Source organism: Patiria miniata, unplaced genomic scaffold (assembly GCF_015706575.1).
Source record: "Patiria miniata isolate m_02_andy unplaced genomic scaffold, ASM1570657v1 HiC_scaffold_23, whole genome shotgun sequence".
NCBI classification, from domain to species: Eukaryota; Metazoa; Echinodermata; class Asteroidea; order Valvatida; family Asterinidae; genus Patiria; species Patiria miniata.
Genome location: NW_024037062.1, coordinates 6,058,980 through 6,085,058, shown reverse-complemented (window position 1 = coordinate 6,085,058; position 26,079 = coordinate 6,058,980). Strand labels below are relative to the sequence as shown.

At 39.8% G+C, this 26,079-nt stretch overlaps 2 protein-coding genes and 1 long non-coding RNA gene across 3 annotated transcripts; all 3 read right to left on the bottom strand.

Moving 5' to 3' along the window:
- Positions 1-11,188: 11,188 nt before the first annotated feature.
- Positions 11,189-13,878, bottom strand: LOC119731420 (polyunsaturated fatty acid 5-lipoxygenase-like). Its single transcript, XM_038204589.1, has 4 exons — positions 13,859-13,878; positions 13,641-13,773; positions 13,108-13,203; positions 11,189-11,464 (listed from the first exon to the last, which is right to left on the bottom strand). Exons 1-4 carry the CDS (start codon positions 13,876-13,878, stop codon positions 11,189-11,191), a joined length of 525 nt encoding a protein of 174 aa, XP_038060517.1.
- A 326-nt stretch (positions 13,879-14,204) lies between these two features.
- LOC119731072 lies at positions 14,205-15,826 on the bottom strand. The gene is made up of 3 exons (XR_005271423.1): positions 15,772-15,826; positions 15,496-15,624; positions 14,205-14,304 (listed from the first exon to the last, which is right to left on the bottom strand). It is a non-coding gene; the product is annotated as an uncharacterized LOC119731072 (long non-coding RNA).
- A 402-nt stretch (positions 15,827-16,228) lies between these two features.
- LOC119731419 (allene oxide synthase-lipoxygenase protein-like) lies at positions 16,229-25,091 on the bottom strand. The gene is made up of 5 exons (XM_038204588.1): positions 24,998-25,091; positions 19,672-19,768; positions 17,805-18,004; positions 17,139-17,367; positions 16,229-16,291 (listed from the first exon to the last, which is right to left on the bottom strand). Exons 2-5 carry the CDS (start codon positions 19,738-19,740, stop codon positions 16,229-16,231), a joined length of 561 nt encoding a protein of 186 aa, XP_038060516.1. The 5' UTR covers positions 19,741-19,768; positions 24,998-25,091.
- Between the last annotated feature and the right edge of the window lie 988 nt (positions 25,092-26,079).

Here is a 26,079-nt window from a genome sequence, read left to right as displayed (position 1 = left end):
TGTCTGTCTTAAGTAGCCAGAAAATAGCTCAGGCTACCCTCATACTACGCTCATCTTACGCTTACGATGCGCTCAACTCGCTCTCTATGCGCCCTTGTCAAGCCCAATTACTCGATCTAGACGCTGCCGATGCGCTGTCACTGCAGCGCTCACACTACGCTGTACTCGCTGTTCATACGTCCTTCATAAAACGGTCAATCCGCAGTCAAGTTTCATTTTTTTTTCTACAAATTCATCGCAGTCGAGTTACTTTGTCATGGAGACTACATCGACTGCCTTGCGCCTAGGCTGCATCAATGCCACTTTAATGTCACACGATTCACACTCGCACAGCGCCCGAGTTGCGTCATTACGGCGCCCTGGCCCAGTGGCGTAGCCAGGAATTTTTCAGTGGGGGGGGGGGGGGGGGCGCTGGGGGGGCTGGAACATTTTCATTTTTTTTTTCCTTATAGCATTTTTTTTTTTTGTGCCTTCTCCGTTTTTATGCTAATGCAAAGTTCCATATTCACGCTTGAGCAAAATTTTGATGTCATTCCGGGCAGTTTAATGTTACTTGGCTATTTCAGCACAAAAAGTTGCTGGAATATTGGAAATGTTGCTGTCATTTTATTTCTTTTCGTTGGGTCAGTACTTGGCAGTAAGCCAATGAGCAATCCCTTCTCAAAATGTTTTCAATTAGCAAAATTTTTGTGAATAATTTTGAAGAACCCCCCTAAACTGAACAGTATCTTCCTGAAATCACATCACACCAACAGCGCGCTCAGTAGTCTGGAAAAGCATGGACATATATAAATGTTCAAAGACGTGCACTTTGCAATAAGACTAACCAAACAGGCATGTCAAAATAGTTTTCATACATTTCAGAGTAGTAGAGAGTTGCACAAAATGTATTCCTGCGAAAAAAATCATTGTACGGCCCCTTTAATAAGAAAGAGAGGTGTGCATTTAAGGATGGAAGACATCAGATATGATTTACGCCGAGATAATTCAGAATTTTACATGCAGAAAGTCTAAAAACATGCTTGACAAAATGTGAAATATGTTTGCCCATTAATGAAAAGGAATACCCGATCAACTCCTTACTGCTGGTTCAAACGAAATTGAATGAACAACGCGATACTTTTAATATGAATGCACGTTTTACAGGGACGAGTGGAAGCTAAAAGGCGATAGATTGCTCGGATAGTGAAATCAAATATTCTTATTGAATGTCGAATGACGATCTGCCTGATCTTTCAATTTCAATCTAAATTGAATGAGCCAGGCGTTAAATTGAATGAAACTTGGTGAAGTTGGCCGGGGAAACCTATATTACTGGACAAAATTTAAATTTAACATATCTGTTATTTTTTTAGTTATTGCCAAAAATAAGGAGTGTGTCATTTTTAAATGAACATTGACTTTCGGTCGGATTGTATTTTTTGCCAATTAAAACATTATTGTTTCGGTCTTCTTCTTTGCGTTGTTTTTTGCTCAATTGTGATGCATCTGTGTTGATGCTTTGTAAGTGGCGGTGACCACTATAATGTGTGGCGCGCCCTCTGTTAAAAGATCATTCAAGTATACCGTTAGGCAAGCAGATTTGTCTCATTGCAAGACGACTTTTTTTGTTTGGCGCGCCCCTTTTTGACAGAAACTTTTAGTTAAAGGCCCAGTCAGACTGTCTGCGATCATATTTGCGCTCTCACTGCGTCCTTGAAAAATGGCTCGGGCGCAACAACAACTACTAGATCGCAGTGACAACTACATAGGTCGCTAGATGGGAGCCAGAGGGTCTTAATGGTCTCCGATGAGGGCCAACGTTTTTGAACATGCTCAAAACAATGGCAACACCTCTGCGCTCTGGTCAGAAAGTCAAAACATTCCATGTACAGAATTGTTTTTGTGACTCGGTGAACAAAAATCATATATAAACGTCTGCCTATCAGATACTGATAGCATTTAGAATTTCTCGCGGATTCAGATATGTGTACGGAACTTTCCGTTTGTCACCACGTGACTGAATGGTTTCCTCAATAGAATGTAGCTCTTTTTGAAATCTGCAAAAAAAAAATAAGGAACATAGAATAATTAAGAAATATGCCTTAACCAAAATAAGTATAAACAAAGCATATTTATTCGATGGCCTCGACTACAAGAGCTAGAAAAAAACAAAAGACCAAGACTTCAACAACACCATCAATCAGCCATATGGTTGCTACGGCAAAGCGTTGGTCGTTGTCAGAAAAGCTAATCCGATTAAGTACTAAGACGCTGTAACAGAGCATTGAATTTCGTGAACCCCTCAAAACATGGCCTTTTGAACGTTGCGTTTCTTCAGAAAATATGCTCGGTATGATTGAAATGTTACAATTTTACAGAAGAATAAATTCCAAACTTCATGTTAGTGAAAAAAAAACGCCGTCATCGATGCCGAAACGTCAATACTGGTTACTGTCAAAGCTGACCTTCAAGTCTTGAAGAAATCGTTCGAAAACTTCCCCAAATGTATGTATTTATCCCAATTTCTAGGAATTTACCAATTTCACGAGTAGTTGAACACTTATATCATCTAAGTATATTCCGAATTTTATCTTCAGTTGTTGTTGCGGACGCTAGTGTTACACTTTAAACCATCTGCAGGGAAAATTTCGAAGACGAAATGCGCGCGCACCTGTTTGGCATTATACGTGCAGCGCGCAATTAAAACAAAATCATAGTAGTTCCGAAGCAAACTCTCAAATTTCTTAAAGTACAAAAAAAGATGCAGCAATAATTTTGTGCAACTTCACTGGTCAGCTCTTTTGTTGTGAGTAGGCCTAGTACATTATGTGGGACTAAAAATTGACCGTAATTGCTTAGAGACATCGCGCATGCGCACTAGTTTCCCCCATTTTCGGGGGAGATTCCAGGAGAATGCCCTAGACGTTGCTACTGACAAGTCAGTGGGCGGCATTGGCTTATTATAGTGCCCTCTCGCGGCTGCGTGTTATTGCGGCGGCGGGTTATCGTGTATCAAACCATGCAACGTCTAGCCCCTAAACTAATTCGTTAACTGTATACGTTTTTTGTCATCGTAAACTTTGTGAGCGTTTTTTACCGCACTCTGTGGATCCATATTGGGACTGCTGTTTGCACCGCTCTGACCGCGGCGTCGTGCGGATGTCTTGTGACTCCGATCGTCGTAGCTCACTTGCTGCAGGTCCTCACCGTAGGTAATTTTTGAACCGTAGAGTAGGAAGGGGAGAACACAGGTTGTGTATTCCCTCAACTTGGTTGTAAGATTGAGGTGTTGGGGCTGTATCATATAGTCACAAGTCCGACGCCTCATAAGTCCGAGATTTCGGATTATGAGGCGTCGGACTTATGAGGCATAAAATGTATTTATTCCGCCTCATAGGTCAGACGCCTCATAAGTCCGACGCCTCATCATTCCGACGTCGGAAAACGAGCCGTCAGATCTACGAGGCGTCGGAGCCATACACTATCGGTCAATTTCTGTTACATTATCGGTTAGTGATACAGTATCGGTCAATTTGTGACACATAATTATCGGTTGGTGATACATTATCAGTTGGTTACTACATTATCAGTTGTAACAATGAGATTAAAAAAAAAATTACGACGTTTCAAGTCCGCGAGGTTGTCTACGAACTAACGAAGGACTGTGCATAGCGTGAACTAACTGGCCGCAGATCAGTCCGCCAGCGCGCTGTTTTACGCGCAAGGGTATATCATTTGGGCGTAAATCCGAGAGGGGGGTCTGATGCATCCCTTAATGTTAATGTGTAATCGCTAACTCTAAAAAATAGTCTGACATTTTACGCACCAATGTTTCTATTGATTAATAATGGCTGTTGGACTTATGAGCCGTCGGACTTATAAGGCGTCGCACCTAGGAGGCGTCGGACTTATGAGCAGACCCCGAGGTATTTGTTCCGCCACACACGGTCTTGATGGCCGAAAGTCGATAGGGCGAGCCCTACAGGTCGTAGGATGTCTGCAGACGAGTAAACTGTGGAATCGATGTCGCAGCCGAGGTACCTATTGCTGCTGCTGCTGTTGCTGCTGCTGTTGCTGCTGCTGCTTTTTGCTCTGCTGTTGCTGCTGTTGCTGCTGCTACTTCTGCCTCTGCTGCTGCTGTTACTTTTGCTGCTTCTGCTGCTTCTGCTGCTGCTACTGCTGCTGTTGTTGCTGCTGCTGCTGCTCCTGCTTCTGCTTCTGCTGTTGCTTGTGCTTGTGCTTGTGCTTGTGCTGCTGCTGCTGCTGCTGCTACTACTACTGCTGCTGCTGTTGCTACAGCTGTTGCTGCTGTTGCTTCATCTTCTGCTGCTGCTTTTGCTACTGCTGCTGCTGCTTCTGGTGCTTCTGCTGCTTCTGCTGCTTCTGCTTCTACTGTTTCTGGGGCTGCTGTCGACAGCTGCTGCTGCTGTGAACAGCTGTTGCTGGCGTTGCTGCTCCTGCATCTGCTTCTGCTGCTGGTGCTGCTGCTGCTGTTGTTGCTACTGCTGCTGCTGCTGCTGCTGCTGCTGCTGCTGCTTCTGCTTCTTTTTCTACTGCTGCTGCTGTTTCTGCTGCCGCTGTCAACAGCTGTTGCTGCTGTTGCTTCTGCTACTGCTGCTGCTACTGCTGCTGCTGTTTCTGTTTCTGTTGCTGCTAATGTTGCTGCTGCTGCTGTTTCTGTTTCTGTTGCTGCTATTGCTGCTGCTGATGCTGTTGCTGCTTCTGATGCTGTTACTGCGGTTGCTCCTCCTGCTTCTGCTGATGCTGCTGTTGATGCTGTTATTTCTGCTTGTGCTGCTGTTGCTTCTGCTTGTGGTGCTGCTGCTGCTGCCGCTTCCTCTACTAACATTCCTTTTCAACGTCACACGTTGGAAGATAAGGCCAAAAAGACTTACGAAGGACAGGATGCTATATTTTGCCACCATGCTGTTCGCCATATTTATTTCCAACCACCAGAACTGTACAAACAATGTCCAGTAAAATTTATTTAAAGATAATAACGTGATCATTTTCCCTTCGTACCGAAGAATCTATAGAAGATAAAACTGATGTTATACATTCACTCATACTTACAATTGAGAAAAAAAGTTACCAAACTATGTTATTAGTTGGGAATCTAAAACACCAGGCCAAACAAAATAATACTTCTGCTTCCGGTTACCCGACCGACCCTATTTTTAGGCTTCGACCCTAAAAATTGTTTCGGTAATCCAAAAAAAAATAATAATAATGATTGAGTATATAAAAATAAAAGCTTGTTGTCTTTTCTGTCTTCACAAAATACCTCTCAACAACCCATTTGCGTCAAAAAATGCTTGTTTTTATTTGTTTTCTTACTTACATTCGCAATTTGTTTTTCAAAAGAAACCAAATTCGCTTCGCAATCTGTCATTATACCTCGCAAATCGATGTCACGGTGACTATAATCACGTGCGTAAACCTTGCTCAATGCAGTGACGACTGGTTCCCGCCGCGCCGCGCAGAGGCCAATTTAGAAGACATGATGAAAGTGCGGTAAGCAGTCTGTCATGGCTATGCGATCGTCAGCGCTAGCTAATGCATTAGGCACGTGCACTGTCAGTGTTAACTGGTCGGATTTGACATCGTAAAAATGCCAAGAAAACACCGATGGAGAAAGAACATTTTTGCAAGTTAATTCACGGAACTGATCTATCTTGTCTGTGTATGTATTTTCCGTGCTCAAGAGTTGATTTTGAGATAATTTTCCATTATTTTTAAAGAATTATCGAACGCAAATATATTGACAATAATTAAGGTAGGTTTTATTCACTTTTTGTGGCCATTTTGTGTATAGCTTTCGTAGTGTAATGGAAATAGTTCAGGCTAAAACTTCGCATTTAATTGAATACCTCTTCAATCTGCATAAAAACATTGGCAACAAAAAAAGAAAATTGCGACCGACCGACCCTATTTTTGAAAGGCATGTAATCGGAAGCAGAAGTGGTTTTTTTTGGCCTTCAGAGAAAATGAAATTACTGCGTCTTAACATTATTAAACTTGTTACGTCTGTCTGTGTAAACATCACACAGCAGTTGCTCAATGAATTTAACTCTTTAGTAGGAAATTGCTTGGTGCAAAATGCTTAAATTACAATTTGTATGTTAATATTGGTCAGTTTTTTCTTAGGCTAGTACCTTGGTGGACATCAATTTAGAAGTTGTCTAGTAGTGGATTCTATCAAACAAAATAAACGTCAAATGATCTTAGAAGGATAAAACTGCTATTTAATATACATGCAACCATCCTAATATTGGAGTAAAACAATAATACACCTGTAATATGTTGAGATAAATTGAAGTTACTGCGTCTGACTAAAATAATTAAACTTGTTACGTATGTATGTGTAAACATCACACTGCAGTTGCTAAATGAAATTTAAAGTAAAAATATGAAAACCACGTAAAAACATTTCGGCAATGTAATATTTGGGAAATTTTAGCGTTCTGTCCGTAACAGAGCTTTAAAAAGCTGTGAACAGACCTCAAAATGTATTTGTCAATGTATCTTCTGCATTAATAATGTTATCTAGTAATGATCAATGAGACAGACTAGGAGTTTTGGATTTTTTCTCTAAATCATTAATTATACTTCATGGTTCATTAGCTCTGTTACGGACATTACACTTCCTTTCATAACGTTGGAATTGCCCATTCATACTGTGAAGAGATTAGATTATCTTGTCTTGTTTCAGTGTGAGCGGCTGGTTCTTCCACACTTTCTTGTGAAGCCCACACCTCGAGTGGCCTTTGGCCTTGTGATGGGCGATTTGCATAAATATATATATATTCTTGAATATTGCGAAAATCGTTATGTCATGTTTGCTTCTGACCAAATCACGACCGTCACGCTATCACACAAAATTAGATACTGATAGCGTTTGGAATCTCTCGCGGATTCAGATATGGGTATCCAATTCTCCGCCTGGCATCACGTGATTGTATGGTTTTCTCAATGGAACGTAGTTCATTTTGAAATCTGCAAAAAAAAAAAAAACAATTAAGAAATACTCATGAATTTAGTATAGAACGAACCGATCTGTAGCCAAGCAAGTATATTATTTATTGGATGGCCGCAACTATAAGAAATTGAAACAAAATAGACCGCATCATTACCATCGCTAATGAATCCAATCAAATTGGAGCCAGGATAAGGGACTAGTCGGTCCAGGACTGGAGTTCGATTTGTTTTCGCAGATGTACCCTGCCTCATCCCTGGCTGGCGCGGTAAAGCCTCCACGACGGTAGAGGGGGCCATCAACCAGATGAATCGAAATGAGTCGTGGAAACTTTGGGACCGGGACTTAAATAAAGCATACCTGTCTACAGCCTCCTTGCCCACTGGGTCTGACTGGTAGGTTTTCTCGAAGTTACCAAGTCGCAGTGTCGCTCTTTCACTCAGTACTTTTGTGAACGCCATAATACTAAGCGAGCCCTCTTTGTTTGGCAGACTGTTTAGGATATCCTGCTCAGTGAGTGGAGTCTGGAAAACATCAAAGCAAAATTAGATGTCATGCATTGTGCTTGCAAATGTATCTGAGAGGATTTTTTCTTAGAATATATTCTTTTTTTGCTTGTCCCAGATCTCACACCCTAACTGCATGACAATGAGGCCAACCTTGTCTTTAGGTGGTGTTCCGTTCATCCACAGCGGTGCATTTGGCGGGAAAGCATACTCGTCATATTGGTTGAAATTGACGGCAGCATGCTGAACACTGCTAATGAAGATGATCGAAGTCATGACGTCTATCAGCTGGTCGTTGGTGCTAAATTTGCCGTTTCCTGCGACTCCCTTCAAACAACCAAATATATGTATATTGCAACTTGTAAAAAACTTTTCAAATAGGAATTGAGAAATGATATCAAACATTACGAAGTGAAGCGTTGATACAGAGCAGAGCAGAGCAGAACAGAACACAAAAGAACAGAGCACAAAGACAGAACAGTGTAGCGTTTTCAGATTATCAATTCTTAATTATCAATTCGTCTTAATTTTTAGTTAATTATCACACTTTAATTATCAATGGTTTTTTTTGAACTTTTTAATGATTAATTCTCCTGAGTGCATTACTCATTGTTTTCCTTGTATACACATACACCCACACAGTGCCTTTGCAATGTGTAGTCCCTATACTGTCATACAGAGCAAATGACCTTCACTGCCCACACGCACAAGTCACTGGTCAGTTTCTTAGTATAACCAAGTTACTTTCAAGATCATTGTTTTAAGGAATTTTTTTACTCATTCCTAGTCATTTTTCTGAGACTCAATACCACGATATGACTAAGTTTCCGCATTCTTTAGTATTTCTTATTCCCAAGACTTCCTTTTACCACCAGTATATAAGTGCTGCTCCACTAGCAGTTCCTCATTCTGTTTCATTTCTGTTTCAATTCCATTTCAATTCTAGTCTATTTCAGTTCAACCAGTTCTCTTTGTCTCAGTTCACTCTAACATGTCCAATCAATCAATCTGTATTAAAATATTGTTGTGGAATAAACAGTCACGGTAAACACTGTCCTCAACCAAATGGTGTATCGACCTATCCATTCCCCAACAACAGAACAGAACACAACCCAACAGAACAGAACACGAACACAAATCGCAACACAACACAACGTAACGCAACGCAACTTAGATGCAAAGAGCACAACACAACGGAACACAACATAATCCAACACAATAGAGCACAACGCAACAGAATACATTGCAACCAAAATACAATGCAAGCAAATACATAATACCTGTGTATTTACGCACAGCAGGTTTAAACATGACGGATACAAAACAAAAGAATACAAAACAGCAGAACAGCAGAAAATAAACAGATCACAAAACACAACACAAACGCAACGCGGTTCGACGCAACACAACTCAATGCAACACAACACAACACAATACAATACAACAAAACAACACGATGCAACATAACACAACACAACCTAACACAACAGAATATAACAGAACAAAACACAACACAACCGAACGCAACACAACAAAAGAGAATACAACCCAATAGAACACAACACAAAGGCAGAAAACAACAAAACACAACATTGCTGAATACAACACATCAAACACAAAACATTTGAACAGAATATAACAAAAAATAACACCACCGAAAATAATAGATCACAACAAAGCAGAATACAAAAGACAAATACATAGTATAAAATCAAATGATAAATGCAGCATTCACATAAAATTCATCTTTTTTTGAAATTCAGCAAATAATTTTCAGCGCCAACAGGTAGGCCTATCTTCTAAGTAGAATATGCTTGCAGGGCTGATCAGTTATATTGACAAGCAGTTAAGTGATTATCTGCTGACATGGATACTTGAAGTACCTTTATTCCGCAACCTCCGTCTTCTATGGGTTGAACGAGGGTTTGGGCGAACTCTTGTATTTCATTGTCTCCACTAAGAAGCTCCGGCTTGTCTACATAACAAGATAAACATGCTTTAATGAAAAGATAATATTCAAATAAGTAAAGAAACGTGTTGTTTTTAAACATCGCTTGCTGTCATATCGAGGATATGCATCAGCCATTTTGTTGGAAAATGTTGATGGTTTGTGTGCAGGAACCGAGTGGTTCCAATGTTTGTCCATTTGGGCAACTGTGAACTATATGGTTGTTGTACTTAGACTGATATGTGAAGCAAATTTGCCACATTTTTCATCATCAACGTTAAATTTTGCGTAACAGGGATACGTTTTTGCAATAGGGTGATGTTGCAATATTTAACTATTCAAAATCTGAAAGAAACAAATTTGCCAAAACAAAAACAAAAACAAAAAAAATCTTTTTTGTTAAGGTGCCAACCGTGACTTCAAAGGACAGTGAGTCGGAGCATATAATGTTTGCCATTATTTTAATGAACTGCATACACTGCTAAACCTTTAACACAAACAAGTGACAGACAGACATCAGACAGCCCGACGTACACCAGACAGACAGACAGCGTAGGATCTTTTAATATTAAATTCATACTAATTCAAGCATGCACATAAGAAAGTAGTGCCTAAGGCGATTTGAGGGACTTTTTTAAAAGAAAAAGCGACAAACGTGGACAAATTGAGAGAAAATTACCCGACATATTTGGACCCCTGTAAAATTTTAAATGGACCGCTTTCACTTCTTGCTACCAGGCCCAATCATGCCCATGCATGCGTAGTTAAAAATGTATTAGTACAAAGGTCCATCATGTGGAAAGATGAATACAAGTGATAAACTAACCGTATCGTTTGTTGGCCACAAATTCCACGTACCGCTTGATGGCGCCATGCAGCAACATGGCGTCATCCCTGTAGTGGTAACCGGGCAACACATCCGGGTCCTCTACCCCGCGGTTGCGCATATCTTCGGGAAAATTTCCCTCAACGTCAAGGCGCCACTTAGGAAAAACTCTTTGTATGAGTTTGACGAATCCTTGACTGCCAGCGTTGGTTATCTCGTCCACAACACCGCCAGGGTTGATCAGTGCCACAAAGGAAAAACTATTTAATTGATTTAATTGATTTAATAGATATTTAAATTCAGCACACACTACTTTGGTTTGCATGTTTCACTGCAGTTCATAGTCATTTTGAACTATTTTGGTCACGGGAATATCCGTCACCGTTTATAATTCGAATCGTGTACTATTGGCCTTATTCACAAGTCGGCCATATTAAATTGAAAGCGAGGTAAAATCTTCTTTTTTGAAACCTGCGAATAGCAATGAAAGTAATGAAATATTATATAGATAAATAACCAATAATACTAGTGTGCCCTGATGAATAATAAAACAAATGTGATTGAACATACCCTAGCGTTTTAGCCACACTTTAAAACAAATCAGAAGTGAGGCTTGGAATGCATCATATCCGGCACCATCCCATTCAACAGTTTACAAGGCATATTTACACTTTATTGAATTTGTTGCAACAACTATATTGCGCGGCAATGTGGCACATGCGCGTGTGTGAAAACAATTTGATCGCTCATCATTTGATCGCTCATCAAGTTGCTCATTATGGCACTCATCAGGGAACACGATCACTAAGGTGTTCATTTTTTAAATCCTTTGGATTGTAGACTTATCGTCTTAGATCTTTCAATAAACACTAAGGGAAGACTGTTTTTGACCTACCATGTCCTGTTCTTTTGCACAGTGATGTGTTTATAAGTGATGTTTCCAGGTTAACTTATTTGTGACATAAAATATGTGATATCTCTGCTGTTGTGTTTTTTAGAATAATGGCAAACCTGTTGATAGCCATGACATAGAGGAAGTGAGGTGCCAAAATCTTGAAGATAGGATGAGACGGGGAGAGGCAGCGATTGGCAGCAACAGCCATTGTCTCACAGATCAGATGAGTGAAGCCAAGATGAGCTACTGACTCATGCACTGCGCCATCGGCGTTGTTGAACCACATCTTGGCTAACATCCACGTGTACTCCGGGTCAGTTGGTAGAAATACCTGACAAATGGAGATGCGTGCTAGACGGATTGGCATAGTGATAGTCTCTTTGCTTTCTACTTATATTGCAAGGTTTGATTAGCATGTGGCTTAGGTCTTATTCCCCACATAATTTTCTGAACAACGTTCATAATTTCCTGTCCTCTTTAAAGGTAAAACCCAACCTGACCCATTATATTCGGGTTTTCGTACCAGGCTAAGCGACCTCTCTTATCTCCAGAGTTTATCTCCTTAGGGCAGTTTTAGCACCAGATAAATGCCTACCACCAGTAATGACTGATTAGTATCGCTTGACTGAACGACTGGCCGGCATGCCTGTGTGGCAGGTAATTCTGTCCCCCGGTAAAACTGTCCGTGGGGACAGAATTACCTAGGTCAAAGTGTCCTCCCTGGCCCGTTAATTCTGTCCCCCTCCAGGTAATTCTGTCCCCTCCAGGTAATTCTGTCCCCCAGGTTTTTTTGTCCCCCTCGTTTTATTTCTCCATGTTGAAACCCAGAAGGTTATTGTTTTGATGAATTCACTCTACAAGGTATACATTTTGGACTTTTAGTCTGCCCTTCATGAATATAAAAAATATTTAATTTAGTCTATTAGATGATACGTGAACACAATGTTTAGATTCGGAGTACGGTGAAGTCTATCGCGATTCTACCGCGATAGGCCAACACAGCGGCGATGCATGGCGATGGCCCTCGTCGCATTGATAGTATGATACAACGTCTCCTTGGATTGGTCTGTGTTCCCATCATAGCGCGTAACGACATTTCCTATTGGACGAATTTCCATTGTAGAGGGAGACGCATATATATACACACACACATGTTACATGTATAATCACTGCCTCAAATCTTGCAGCATGTACTGGCGCGTGCATGCAACACGCTGCTGCTCTCATTGCATACTGTATGGGGACACATTTACCAGGGGGACACTTTCACCGTTGGGCAGGGGGACATTTTTACCTGGAGGGGGACAAATTTACCTAGGTATAAGTGTCCCCCGGACACATTTACCGGGTCACGATCCGGTAAATGTGTCCGGGGGGACACATTTACCAGGGGGGACAGAATTACCTGTCACACCTGAATTGATCCTCAGTGGCCTTAACCCACTTTGTTTTTTTCACGAATTAAATATCCAACGTATTATTCGTTTTTTTTGTCCAGTAATGAAACCACGTTTTCTTTTCTTTTTTGATAAATGAAATTTATGCACAAACAACGTAAATCATTATTTGTCGAACTGTGCCTGTTACATGTATGGGACTTCCTAAAGGTAATTCCAGCAGGAAATAACTAACAGTACCATTTTGACTGGCCTCCTGTGGTAAAAACTATAATTGCCTTAAGAGATTAACCAGATAATGATACACTGGACTCAGTGAAAGATAAACATCGAAATCCTGGTATGGTTTAAAAGCCCAGGTTTTATTTGCAATTATTTGGAATTATCTGCAGCCCGACAACACTTCTTGTGTCCCTTTTATACATTAGTGGCGCAAAAGCAGCCCAAAATAAAACATTTCTGACCGTTGAAAACGTCAAACAGAGAAAAAGCAAGGTTTTTTTTAAATAAAAAATGCAAACTGAGAATTTGTTACAAATGCAGGCAATGATAGGTTTGAGTCTGAACTAAAACTTACCGGGTTTTCTTCTGAAGGATCTTGGTAGAGTTGGATGGCAACAGGCATCAGAGTTTTGGCTTTGTTGACGAAAAGGAGGGCAATTGGTGCACACACCTTATGATAATAACAATTGGGTTAAACAATGAGCATACTTTCTTAGTTTTTGATAAAAAATAAAAAACAGCATAACAAACGTATCTGTATACCTTCTTTCATTGTTCTAATAATTAATCAGTAATGCGCATATCAATTGAAGCCCACCCCGGGCTTCCCCACCCATGACGTGGGATTGTAAGTGACAAAACCCCATCCCTCGGGCGAAATTGAAATGAGTGAACGTCTCCGACACACATAAGTGGGGCACACTAGTGATTGCCTCTCCATGTAGTACGCCAATGACAACAATGTTTTCGAGTGACCAAATTCCCAACCCTGGGGCATGAAAAACGTTACCAAATCCCGCCATCGGACCTGGTGCAGCGCGAGGGTGGGGGGGCATTTGATATGCGCATAAGTGTTCTATGCTTTGTTCAAAAGACATCAAATCATACGATTCTGTTGTCAGTAGTTTTGATGTCCTTCAGCACGCTGTAGTCCACGATGAATAATCTCTTGCTTCGGATTGCTTCCTGGATGTTGAGACCTTCAATGATTGGCTGTAGCATCTCATCCGTCACTGCCAAGCTACCAAACAAGAAAAAAGAAGAACAAACCAAGAATGAATAAACCATTACATTTATGTATATACGATGATATACATGTATAGTACCACAGACATCGCAATGCCATCGTGGTAGATTTAGCAAAGTGGCACACAGAGTAAATTTTGTCAATGTTTGATGTATAAAACAACTGAAATGATGAAGTTATTCTCTAATATTCTTGTCAATAAAACCCGCCACTCTTGTGGTGTCAAACTTCCGTTAAATTGCCCTTACTCCTCAGGCTTTGCCTCAAGGACAAAAATGCTTTATCTCGTTCAAAACGCTTATATTATGTGCCGCATTACAAGCTATACGCTGGTATCGTTCATGATACTTCAGCATCATTTTACTTTATATATTGTTTCTAGAGAAGTTCAAGTTTGGATCGTAAATATCTTTAAAACTCTGCCTACTTTGCTGGGATATCCGTACAGAGGCGAATTTGACAAGGGTTGCAACCGGTCAACCTTTGGCTGGCAAACGCTTCGTCACTCCGCTAGTTCTTAACGCCCTGGAAACATCGAGTAATTTGTTAATTAAACAAACAACCGGAAAGTACTCATGAATAACAATAAGGTTCAATCGATACAATTCCATCGTAACGTAGCTAATATCCCTTCAAAATGTGTAATACTGTATTTATTAGAGGTTTAGTGGCATGATTATAAAACCTATTACTATACCTCATACACATTCATGATCGAGAGCCGAACTCTTACTTGTCAATTCACCATCAGGTGTCAGATGTTATTCTTGCTGTTTACCAAACGCGCGCGCGAGGATTCACGCACAGGGTAAATACGCATGCGTAGTAGACTGTCGCATGGATACCCGTGCGACAGTCTACTACGCATGCGCTTTACAGAGCAATCGAGGAACTGTAGCACGGGTGCAGTACGCATGCACGATCATTCACCATGAGAGATGCATGGTTGCACGGTTCGCGAAAATGTTAATTTCCAGAGCTCAATGATGCCGTACTGGAGAAAATGTACAAAAGAAAGTTGTACACAAACAACTGCAGTAACTATATTATATTGCAAACGAACCGAACTAGTAATTGAAGTTGAGCAACAAAAATATTCTTTTGGTGAGTTGTACAAATTTCCCCGAATTTTGTTTTAGGTGCATATATGAAACAAATCGGCAACTGAATATGTATGAGGTATAGTAAAACAAATATGACATGGTTTATTCCGGTGGACAGTCGATTTTAGCTTCCCTCGGTATTGGAAATTGACAAACTAGTTCCCTCGGCTTCGCCTCGGGAACTAGTTTTTCAACTTCCAATACCTCGGGGAGCGAATATCGACTGTCCACCCTCAAACCATGTTATATTTGTATACTGAAGATACAGTGAACTCCGCCGGCCATAATAAGAAATTCACGCGCTTGCTGCACGCGTTCTTTAAGACGAGGCGCACGCGCATTTTAGTATGAGCGCGACTCGCGCGAGCCTTGCGCCACCACAGAAAGAAGCTGTCGCCGGATGTATCCATACAGGAACGGAACTCCCCTCTTTAAACAATACTCGGAACAAACTTTAGTGTTTTACAACACCATTCGAAAATTCAAGAAGAGAGAACAAAGAGGCAGTTAATTCTGTTCTGAATTCTCGTAATACGTCTGTTTTAAATGATGGAGCCTTGCAAGCATGAAGACCCTTTTTTGTTTCTTGAAGAACCAAAAACTGTGGTCTTACGTATGGTATGGGCAAGTTGTCGTTGTACACGTTAAATATGTCATCCAAAGAATTCCACCTATCCGTTGTTAACTGGGTTGCAATGGTGTCAATCTTGTAGATAATGCCTCGTTTAGCAAGAACATCAAACTGCGGTTAAGAATTAGACTTAACATTACACATAATTACACAAATATAATCATAACATAACATATAACGAAATTGTTTATGTTGTGATTTTCACATTTTTACTCGCGCGTTTTACTTCTATTCAAAAACAAACCTATTGTGACTTACGAAATATTTGTTCGAAAATTCCTGGTCGTCCGGCAACTTTGCAACCTGCGCATTGTTGGGGGAAAAAAATACAAATACATCAAGTTAAAAAACAACTCCATTTTGTTTGATTCTTGCAGATTGACTTTTATGTCAATAGAAGGAAACCTTGCGTTACAAAAAGGGCCCTTAACTACATATTCGATGTACCTTTCGAGAAATGAAATCAGATATTTGTTGCAAGTGTATATCCTTCTACGAAAGGCTCTATAGTTTTCAAAGAAAAATTCCACCTTTTCCCCAGTAATTTGCTACTTTAAATCTTAATGGAGAAAGTAGTTGAAAAGCTTGACCCAACTGTGATGTTCCTTAATTTTCCGTTTTATAGGTTTGCTTTCCCATTTGCTTTTGTTCCGGACATTTTCTTCGTTTTTTTGTCGTTTTATTTCAGTGTTTTGTGTCTGATTGTATGCTCAGTTCATGCCCAGTTCATGCCGGTTGTATTCCTTCCGTTATTCATAATGAGCTCCTTCAGGCAATGCTAGAGTAGAGACACGCTTTCGTTTGACTAAAACTGTTTCCTCTTTCGAAATGTTTGAGTACAACTAATGTAAACCCTTGACATTTGTCAAGCTAGTCGTCTAGGATTTTTTTTTCTAGAGGGTGAAGGGGGCAAAGCACATTATTTCCCAACATTCTTGTACTGTCTGTAGCATATTCACATTTTATCATATTTTCGAGAATGGGTGGGGACATTTGCCTACTGCTCCTGGCGGATAGCCATGTTGTTAAATGTGCATTGCATTACATTAACAGCAATATGAATTTTCCCCTCGTCTTTCATTTTATTTGTTCCCACTTTTCCTTTTAGGGAGAAGCTCCCCTTCCCCCCCCCACCCTCGCGACGCCCATGTTCACCGGGGAAAGTAGGCCACCATAATTATGTTTGAGCAAATGCGGACATGGGATAGCCATGTTGTTAAATGTGCATTGCATTACATTAACAGCAATATGAATTTTCCCCTCGTCTTTCATTTTATTTGTTCCCACTTTTCCTTTTAGGGAGAAGCTCCCCTTCCCCCCCCCCCCCCACCCTCGCGACGCCCATGTTCACCGGGGAAAGTAGGCCACCATAATTATGTTTGAGCAAATGCGGACATGGGGTTCTAAAACGACGCCACTTTGGAGCCATAAACATTCTTAAGTCAATGTTATTGTTTAAGTTTTAACGTTGCAGTTATTCAACATCACATGATAATCATTGTTAATTATAAAATAGAAGTAGCTTGCTTCCATAAAAGTGATATTTTACTGCTTGTACCCATCAAATTGCGTTGCAGCTGCGACCTCATTCGCCCAAGAAGGGACAATAGGGAGTCACTGTGTACCTGAGCGATTGCCAAGTCACCGTTGCTCTTCCTCTCCAGCTGATAAGTCTCCTTCTTCCTGGCTAGTTCATCAAGTCTCTGCTTCCGATTGGTCTCTTGTTGAGGTAAGGTGGAATCATTCCTGACGGCGCAGAAAGTCTCACCTTCTTTGATCCATCGATGGAGGGGGAAGACACTACTCCTGTCACTCGGTAAGTCTTGGAACTTGATGTCAATGGTTTCCACAAACCTGTTTGATTCAAGCAAATTGAAGGTGCTTCAGTGTTACTTACATTTTACAACTGAAGAAGCACTCAGATTCCTTCTCTCGCAAATGTAATTGTAATGGATGCAGAGAAAACCCACGGTTATGAGTAAATGTGCAAACATTTGGGGAGCTTCTGTTTTTTAATTTATATATTGTATATATTGCACCAAGAATCCGTGTCTTGTAAAGTTGGTGCTACCAATGACACTACAGCAACACAGTATGTCAAAAAAGGACTATGGTGAAAAAGTGCACTTTTTCCAATTTCGGTGAAGCTTGTAAAAAACAAAACATTTTTCCAAAATAGTGTTATCGTTTGCATCTAGTTCAACCGGGAATGGTTACAAATATATAATTTTGTTCAGTGTGGGTAAAATGCAATCGTGTCCCTTACTAATTTGTCTGCTCGTTGCACTCACCAATTCTGACTGAAGGCTCCTTCGGACAGCCTGATTTCGATGCCTTCTACCGCTTCAGTGATGCCCGCGCTCTTCAGGTGAAATGTGTCTATACTTCCCTTCTCGAAGTCATCCTTCCAGTTACAGTTGATCTTAACTTCAGGTGATGAGCCGGATGAGTTATACATGCTCAGATTGACCGTGGAATCCGTTCCTGAGCCCTGAAAGGGATCCAAAGGCATGACATACAAAATATATATCAGATGAGCAGATGAGCAGTGAAAACTAGCAAATGAGCAGTGACTCCTGAGTAAACGAGCAGTGAAAGTGAGCAGATGCGCAGTGACTCATGAGTAAATAAGCAGTGAAAATGAGCAGTTGAGCCATGACTCATGAGTTAATGAGTAGTGAAAATGAGCAAATGAGTAGTGAAAATGAGCGAATGAGCAGTGACTCATGAGTAAATAAGCACTGAAAATGAGCAAATAAGCAGATGAGCAAAGACTCATGAGTAAATTAGCAATGAAAATTAGCAATGAGCAGTGACTCATGAGTAGTACTATCTAACGATTTTTTCCATCTCTCACCATTCAAAGGTTAACCTTCAGGGCTTCAAAATGAATGTTATTTCTGTTGTCGATTCCTATGTTTTTGTCACATGTGTGACAAAAGCTTAGGACGGAGATATAACCCACGGAGGCATGCAAAAAAAATGTGCATGCTGTAGAGGAATCTAAAATAGATTAAGTTGAGGTGGAACATTCTGAACTTGATATTAAAAAAGCCGTAGATTTAAAGATCCTAATGTGGAAATTTATGAAACTGAATCTATTTGTATGGTGAAAACAAAGATCGTGAGGAAAATGATTCAGAATTCTTAATGGAAGTGGGCGATGACGAATTATCTGATAAAGATGAGTTTTGTTCTGATTTGAAAGACAACATTGCATATCAAGACTGGTTGAAAGAGTCCCTAAAAGCCATTGATGAGATGTGGAGTGCAAAATATGAAAAGTACATTAATGGGGATATGAGTAAAGATCAGGCCAAGGAAAATTCCAACATGAAGACCCTTTGGGCATTGCGAATCTCTTTCATCAAATAAAAGGATTTTTTGTCACGTTACCTTCATCTGAAAGAAAATGGCACTCATCAAACAAATGTGGAAGATGTCGAAGACAAATTGAAAATGGGCAGGGAAGTGAAAAGAGCCTGAACAGAGCAGTTCCTAAACACTGTAACACTTTTGACGGTCTGTTCCAACAAGATGAAGACGAAGAAAACGTTAAAGACAGTGATGATTAAAGACCAATAGTTTCAAACAAGTTTTTTGTCATTTTAAATACAATCTAGAAGTTTCTTGTAGAACAGAAAATAATAAGTAAAATGGCCATCTCATTAGTCACTATTTGCGGTCACTCTTTATTGCTATTTCATACTGGTATGAAATAGCAATAAAGAGTGACTGCAAATGAACTTCTTCTTCCATGGTCAAGGAAGCAGAAGTTCATTCTTTCGCATATTTTGCCCAATTTCTTTGTGAACAGTTTTAGTCACTTCGTTGGAACATAAAACCGCGGAGGCCTTTACTATTTTGTAAAATTCTAGGTGCTTTTAGGCCACTGAAGAATGATTCAGGCATATTACACAAGTTGTTAAGTCAAGCGGTACTAAGGAGATAAAATCTAAAGATAAGAGAGATATCTGGTTAAGTCTTGATGAAATATCCAAATTAAAGGCAGCTGGTCGGGTTTTCTTTTAAGGAGAGGATTAACGGCATGTCGTAAAGCAACGAATGATTTCATTTGGCATAAAGGTTGTTGTTATCCATCACAGACGTTCATTTGAGAAACGGGAAAGCAGACGCTGACGGATTTTAAAGACGTACCTTGTGGTCTCCCGTCTTGATGTGAATAGTATATCCATCGGGACTGACTCGAACGCAGCCATTACCCATGACTCTCTGCAGGCATCCACTCACAGTACTGCAATAACAAGTGATCTTGTTATAATAGTGGTGCGGCATAGGGACAGAATTGTGAATTTTGTGATAAAAGCATGAAACTTGGCATGTGAGGTCTTCAAACCATGACCAAAAAAATCAGATATGTAGGCATTTCACATCGGAGCCCTAGTGACCTTTAAGGGGTCATGACATTTAAATACTCCTATGGAAACTCTATTGTTCTTGAAAACATCTCTTTCCTAAGAAGCTTAGTCTATGTATAGTCTTCATACAATGTTAATATAGACCAAATGCAGAAAAATGTAACAATGGCTAACCTCTGATGGCCATCTAGAGGTCAATGACCTTTGTATTAACTGCCGTATAGTCTATTTATAAATTTTTGTACGGTTAGACCTTTAAACCCCAATTTTTCAAGACCCGAGTCATAATGATAATTGGCTCATGCTATGAAAATAATTTCAAATATAGGGAATTTCATTTCTGTCCTTTGATGGCCTTCAAGGGGTCAATGAACTTCGCGTATCCTACTTATATATAATAAGAGGATTAACTATTCAAACAAGACTTGTTTATTACCCATATCTAAACTTGGGGTATTCTTGCATTTATATGAATTTTCAGATATGTAGACATGTCATATATGACCTGTGATATGTCCTTTGCGAGGCAATGAACTTTGTATACTCTGATTGACGTTATTTATCATGTTTAATCTTCCAATTGCCACTTTTTATGACTGCAGTCTATTTTTTACAAAAGGAGTGCATTAATTATTCCACAACATGTCAAGAAGTCAGACCCCAAAGATTGGGGTTTTTTGGCATGACCTCTGATCTCGATTTTCCCTTTTAAAAGGGCAGATGCAGGCGCAACAGAATATAAGAGACACATATGGGACAAGCATCACTCTCTAACAGTGACCATTGGGCTAGGTAAAGAGGTTACAAACGTGGTTATCCAAGTCCATCTGGATACAACAAGGTGTAATAAGTACACAAGAGTGAACAATTGCTTGACATATGTACATTTTCTTTAACAAAACAGACCCACATATCTCTATTCCAATCTCATCAAATTGTGTAAGCCAATAAAACAAGGAGAAACGAGGTCAGAGATCACCTGAAAATTAATTGTGGGGTCTGTATTCGTAACATGACTGTAAACTAATGGGTGCAATACCGTTCTTCGGCACTATTGAGGCTCGGGTCACGACAAAATGCCGTTTTGACGAATACATATAATAAATAACGGCAAATCAGATATACAAAAAAAATACGTCAAAATATATGATGTCCTTTCATCTGAATATTCTTTTCATGGCACAAACAGTTAAGTTTTAGACTTGGGTCCTGACAAAAAAAGTGGCATTTGCAATTGTGTAAATCTTATTGATAGCAATAGGTAGGCTAGGTAATGTTTTACAAAAGGTCGTGAACACCTTTCATTTAGACATGAATCGTGAAAAAAGATTGGGTTTAAAGCATAAATCTTACAAATAGCTACAAGCAGGTTTACCAGGGTCATTGACCTCTAAAAGGGCACCAGAAGTCAGATATGAATTGTTCCCACATGATCATTATTTTTTTTGCATGAACACCTATGACGCAGACTCGGGTCATAGGAAAGTTAAGTATTGAAGAACAAAAGTTATAAATAGAGTGTGCAAAGTTCATTGACCTCTAAAAGGTCACCAGAGGTTAAATATGAAATGCCTCTATATCTGAACATTTTTTTCATGGCATGAAGAACCAACATGCGAAATTTCATGCTTGTACCACAAATTGCACAGTCCTTTGGAATATTGGGGCTATGCCGAACCACGAGGAACTGTAGATTTGTGCTAAGCATGGACGAGTCGAAGCCGAGACCATTTTTAGTTTATGCAAATAAGATCCCTGATTTACTACATTTGTGAAAAAGTGTGGATAGGTACAATCTATTCAACTTTGCCTGTCCTGTGCTTGTGTCTCACAACAATGTTGTTGTTGTTAACCATGAAGTTATTGCTAACCAGTCGGATGGGTGCACATCTTTTGTTCCATTTATCACATGCACGGTACATTTTGTCCTCAATCATTTGACAGGATTGATATGAGGAGTTTTAACACCAACCACAAAACAAAATCAACTTTAATTTGTGAAACCGCATGTCATTGTCCATTCAATCGAGAACCACATTGTTCACCTTGATATTTACGGAGTAGGCTACACATCGGAATATGACCATCTCACTCACCACAGGAAATAATTTTGCTTGGAAAATACATTCCTTTCGAATACATTCTGAGACGTATATGACTGGGTAAATTTCATTTGATTTCGTTATTTATGATTGTCATTTTATCATGCATTCGTTTGCACAGGTCAGTAATTCAATAACAGACGAAATAATGATCAAACATATTCTTTAACAGAGGGATATCCACTGATTTTTTTTGTATAATGCGAATTTTAAGACGAAACAATACAAAATAATTTAACATTTTAGCTTTACAATATAGATAATAAATATAAAGATAAATAATAAGACTTAAAAAAAAAAATGACAACTGAAAATAAAATAAAAAGGACTATATTACATTGCACTTTTAGCTGAAATTGGTAATCGCCACCGTATATTTAATTTTAAAAATCAGCACGGCAAATTAAAAATCAAACGAGAAGTTTTTGTGTAAACAAATGAAAGCACTAAAATAGTAAGGCATTTCTGAAAATGAGGTCCATGTCCAATTCTTCCAGAAACAAAACAACAAAATTCCTACATTTTTTAATGTCATTAACATGAGTAGCATTAACAACGCTTTGACTGTGCGTCATCTTTACTGAGATTCTCCCTCCTTTTTTCTACCAATGAATACTTCTGGAAATCCAGATTTCAACCTTTTAGCAATTATACACATCAACCCGGATCATATCCAGGCGCGGTTCTAGAGCCTATATTTTAGGGGGCTAGCAGGGGTGAAATGTAGACCGTCCACTTTTACAATTGGCTACTGCAATTTTGTTATGGCATTTTGGGGCTAGACAAAATGTTGGGGCGGCTATGCACCCCCCCCCCCCGCCCCCGTAGAACCGCCCCGATCATATCTAGGCACCGTAAAATATATTATACAAAGCAAATAGTGCAGCAACTACAGTTGTATTGACAATGGACAGCACTATATGCTGGAACGTCCTGCTCATCGCTCTTACAGAAATTGACCTCAATGAATACTCGCAGTCAATGGTGATAGTGGGTAATTGTGTCGGAGGGTAGTGTCATGGCAACAGTAAACAACACGCATAGTGCGTGCATTTAAATGGTTGAGTCGTACATCGTGTATGGGTCATTGTATAAAAGCGAGGTCCAATCTCGTTTGGTGTCCCTGCTACATCTGACATCGAGTTTTGAAAATTCAGAGCACAGCTTTTCATGCCTTCTATCTCCAAGAGTGATAAACAATTTAAAATACACTCAACCAAAAACGAAAGTCCCCTCTTCCAATAGTTTGGTCTAACTTTGGTCTAATTTTGTCTAACTCAAAATTAGCACCTCTCGCTCAAATTCCTTAGCACTCCAGCCATACTCTATATTTGCCCAAAATGTTGATAATGTGTACGAATTTATACAATTTATGACAAATGATACCGAAAACACCTTCACTTTTGTACACGTGCATGTTGTGGTTCACACTCACCTGGCTCGTATACAAAAGTGCAACTTTTTTCGGTACGATTTTTGTCTTAAATTTCATAATTTACAATAAAAACTGAGATTATTCAGTTTTCTAGTCGCCATAGATCTTGTAATCCTATCACATGTATCACATTAGATAATACTTCAATATGTCTAGTTTCTAGTGCTTGCGACCTTGGAGTTGTATTTGATGCTCATCTTTCTATGAATAATCTTATCAGTAATGTGTGTCGTGCTGCTTCATTTGCCCTTCATAAAATTGGTACCATTATACAATATTTGGATAAAAAATCTACAGAAAAATTGGTTCATTCTTTGGTTATGTGTCGTATAGATACATGTAACAGCTTACTGTATGGACTGCCTGATACTCAAATTAGTAAATTGCAATGTATACAAATTTCTGCAGCTAGACTTGTCACCAGGACTCGCACACGTGAATCCATCACATCTATTCTCCATGATTTGCACTGGTTGCCGATACGGGCAAGAATAGATTTGAAAGTTTTGGTTCTCACATATCAATGTATCCATGGTATTGCCCCTGTTTATCTTCAAAGTTTAGTTCAGAAGTACAAACCAGCTAGAAATCTGCGTTCTTTCCATAATTCTCTGTTGTCAGCCCCAGTCATTAAAACTAAGTCATATGGTTCCCGCTCCTTCCAATCAGCTGCAGTTCAGCTATGGAACAACTTACCAGATATGGTCAAACAGGCCGAAACATCGAACAATTCAAAACCCGGGTCAAAACATATCCGTTCAATTTGTATAATTGTTGATTTCATGAGAGCGCATAGGGACTTCACAGTGATATGCGCTATATAAGAATGGTTTTTATTATTATAATTATAATTTTGTACACCTTATCACTGTTTTCGGCCAAACAAAGTGTATGGCAGTGTTGCTAAGGAATTTCTGTACTGATCAGTCGTAATTTGAGCAAGATTTGCCCAGGTTTTTGAGGAAGACAAAAAAGTATAAAGGGGGACTTTCTTTTTTGGTTGAGTGTAGTTTGAAGTTAATTTCAATGATATTTTCATGTTAAATTACACACAGGTTGGGTGTAAGAGGGACGTCAAAATGTCACACGTTTGTGATCCAAATTTATAGAATGACCCATATGGACACCAGATTGTATTCGATCGATATTTTAGTATTTAGGCTTGTAACCGATGCCTGTTTTCAAAACAAATTACATATTTTTGGTCCTTACCACAAAAATACATGGATAGTGAAAGAGAGTATTAGATCGCGATAGACAGGGGTAGAAGCGAAATAATAGCTGTAGTTTAGGATATTGAAGACTTCAACAAATGGAATGTGTCAGTTCATTTACCACCGATAACCGTCATACCATGACTCAATGTAATTTTCTAATTTGTTATAGGGACACCGAAAATTTGGGATTGTTGTATCAACTTCAGTATTTAGTTGGGAACGTGTGTCTCCCCTTTTTGCTTTTGTAAAATTTTTCAAGGAAACAAAATACCACTAATCACATCAGGTAGGCTTGCTTTATATGTGAACTTGCTCTACTGACATCAAAGCAAAACCTAAAATTCGACTTACCGCTACAGATTCGATAAATACACTGATTATTCCATGCAATCAAGTCTGTTCGGTTGATAACTGCTTCGTCCAGTTTGTTGTGCCCCAACTGCCAATGCCAACTGCACGAGCTCCTATATTTATACCATGTACACAGTACGTATCCACATCAAGCTTTTTATCCATGAAAGTGCTGACTTTCCACATCAACGCGCGCAGGTGTGTAGGCATGCGCGTTAGTATCTGCTGACAATTCGCTATCTCCCTGGTGTTCTTTTATGTGTGTTCAACGAAATTCTTCAAATAGCTTCCTTTGTGTTAAAAGTGGAGTATTTAAGGATTAGAATGCCCAATTTTTGCAGCGTGCCACATTGACACAGTGAGGAGTGTGGTAGTCTGCATGAAGCTACAGCGAAGCCGATGCTGCACTGGTGGAAGGCCAAGTTCTTCCTGACAAGAAGCTTCTTCTCCTTCCTTCTAAGTGCTGCCTTCTTTGACTTTCTGGCTGCTGTGGCTCAGATTACAGGAGAAGGCGGCCTTGGTGCAGGTCGCTTTCCTGGTGATGGTGTCGATATGAGTGTTGAAGCTCAGCCTAGAATCTATGTGGACTCCTACGCATGTATCTGGCAGAGGTGGAGACCCCCAAGACATGACCACGGACGGTGTATGAGGCAGGGAAGGGCTTCCGCTTGTAGGTGACTTGGACAACCTGGCACTTTGTGGCATTAAAGTGCATCTCTGCCATTTAGATTCCAAGCTACTTAAATCGTCAAAAGTCGACCACCACCACAGCCACTAGCTCGTACCCTGTCAATAATTGTAGTCCGTTCCGTTTGTCAAATCAGCAAATAATCAAGTTTGTCTGGCCTTCTCAAGCCTTCTGTAAGTTTAACTGGGCAATGTGTTCAATTACGGTAGGCATGAATGCCTCAACCCGAACCTTCCAGTCCTATGGAATCTATGTACATGTGTTCCGTTGGGAATGTGGATCCCATGAAGCTGCTGCAAATTCGACGGATAGACGAATGAAGGTGGTGTAGACAGCTTCTTTGACTTTCTGGCTGCTGTGGCTCAGATTACAGGAGAAGGCGGCCTTGGTGCTG

Bases quoted from the DNA above. Each gene is read 5' to 3' on its own strand.
- LOC119731420 (XM_038204589.1), bottom strand. From the start codon at position 13,878: ATGGCATTGCGATGTCTGTG. The intron at 13,774-13,858 runs GTACTATACATG...CTTGTTTGGTAG, and splicing joins ATGGCATTGCGATGTCTGTG to CTTGGCAGTGACGGATGAGA. The intron at 11,465-13,107 runs GTAAGTTTTAGT...TCCATTTGTCAG, and splicing joins ATCCTTCAGAAGAAAACCCG to GTATTTCTACCAACTGACCC.
- LOC119731419 (XM_038204588.1), bottom strand. From the start codon at position 19,740: ATGGGTAATGGCTGCGTTCGAGTCAGTCCCGATGGATATACTATTCAC. The intron at 18,005-19,671 runs GTACGTCTTTAA...GATCCCTTTCAG, and splicing joins TCAAGACGGGAGACCACAAG to GGCTCAGGAACGGATTCCAC. The intron at 17,368-17,804 runs GTGAGTGCAACG...TGAATCAAACAG, and splicing joins GGAGCCTTCAGTCAGAATTG to GTTTGTGGAAACCATTGACA.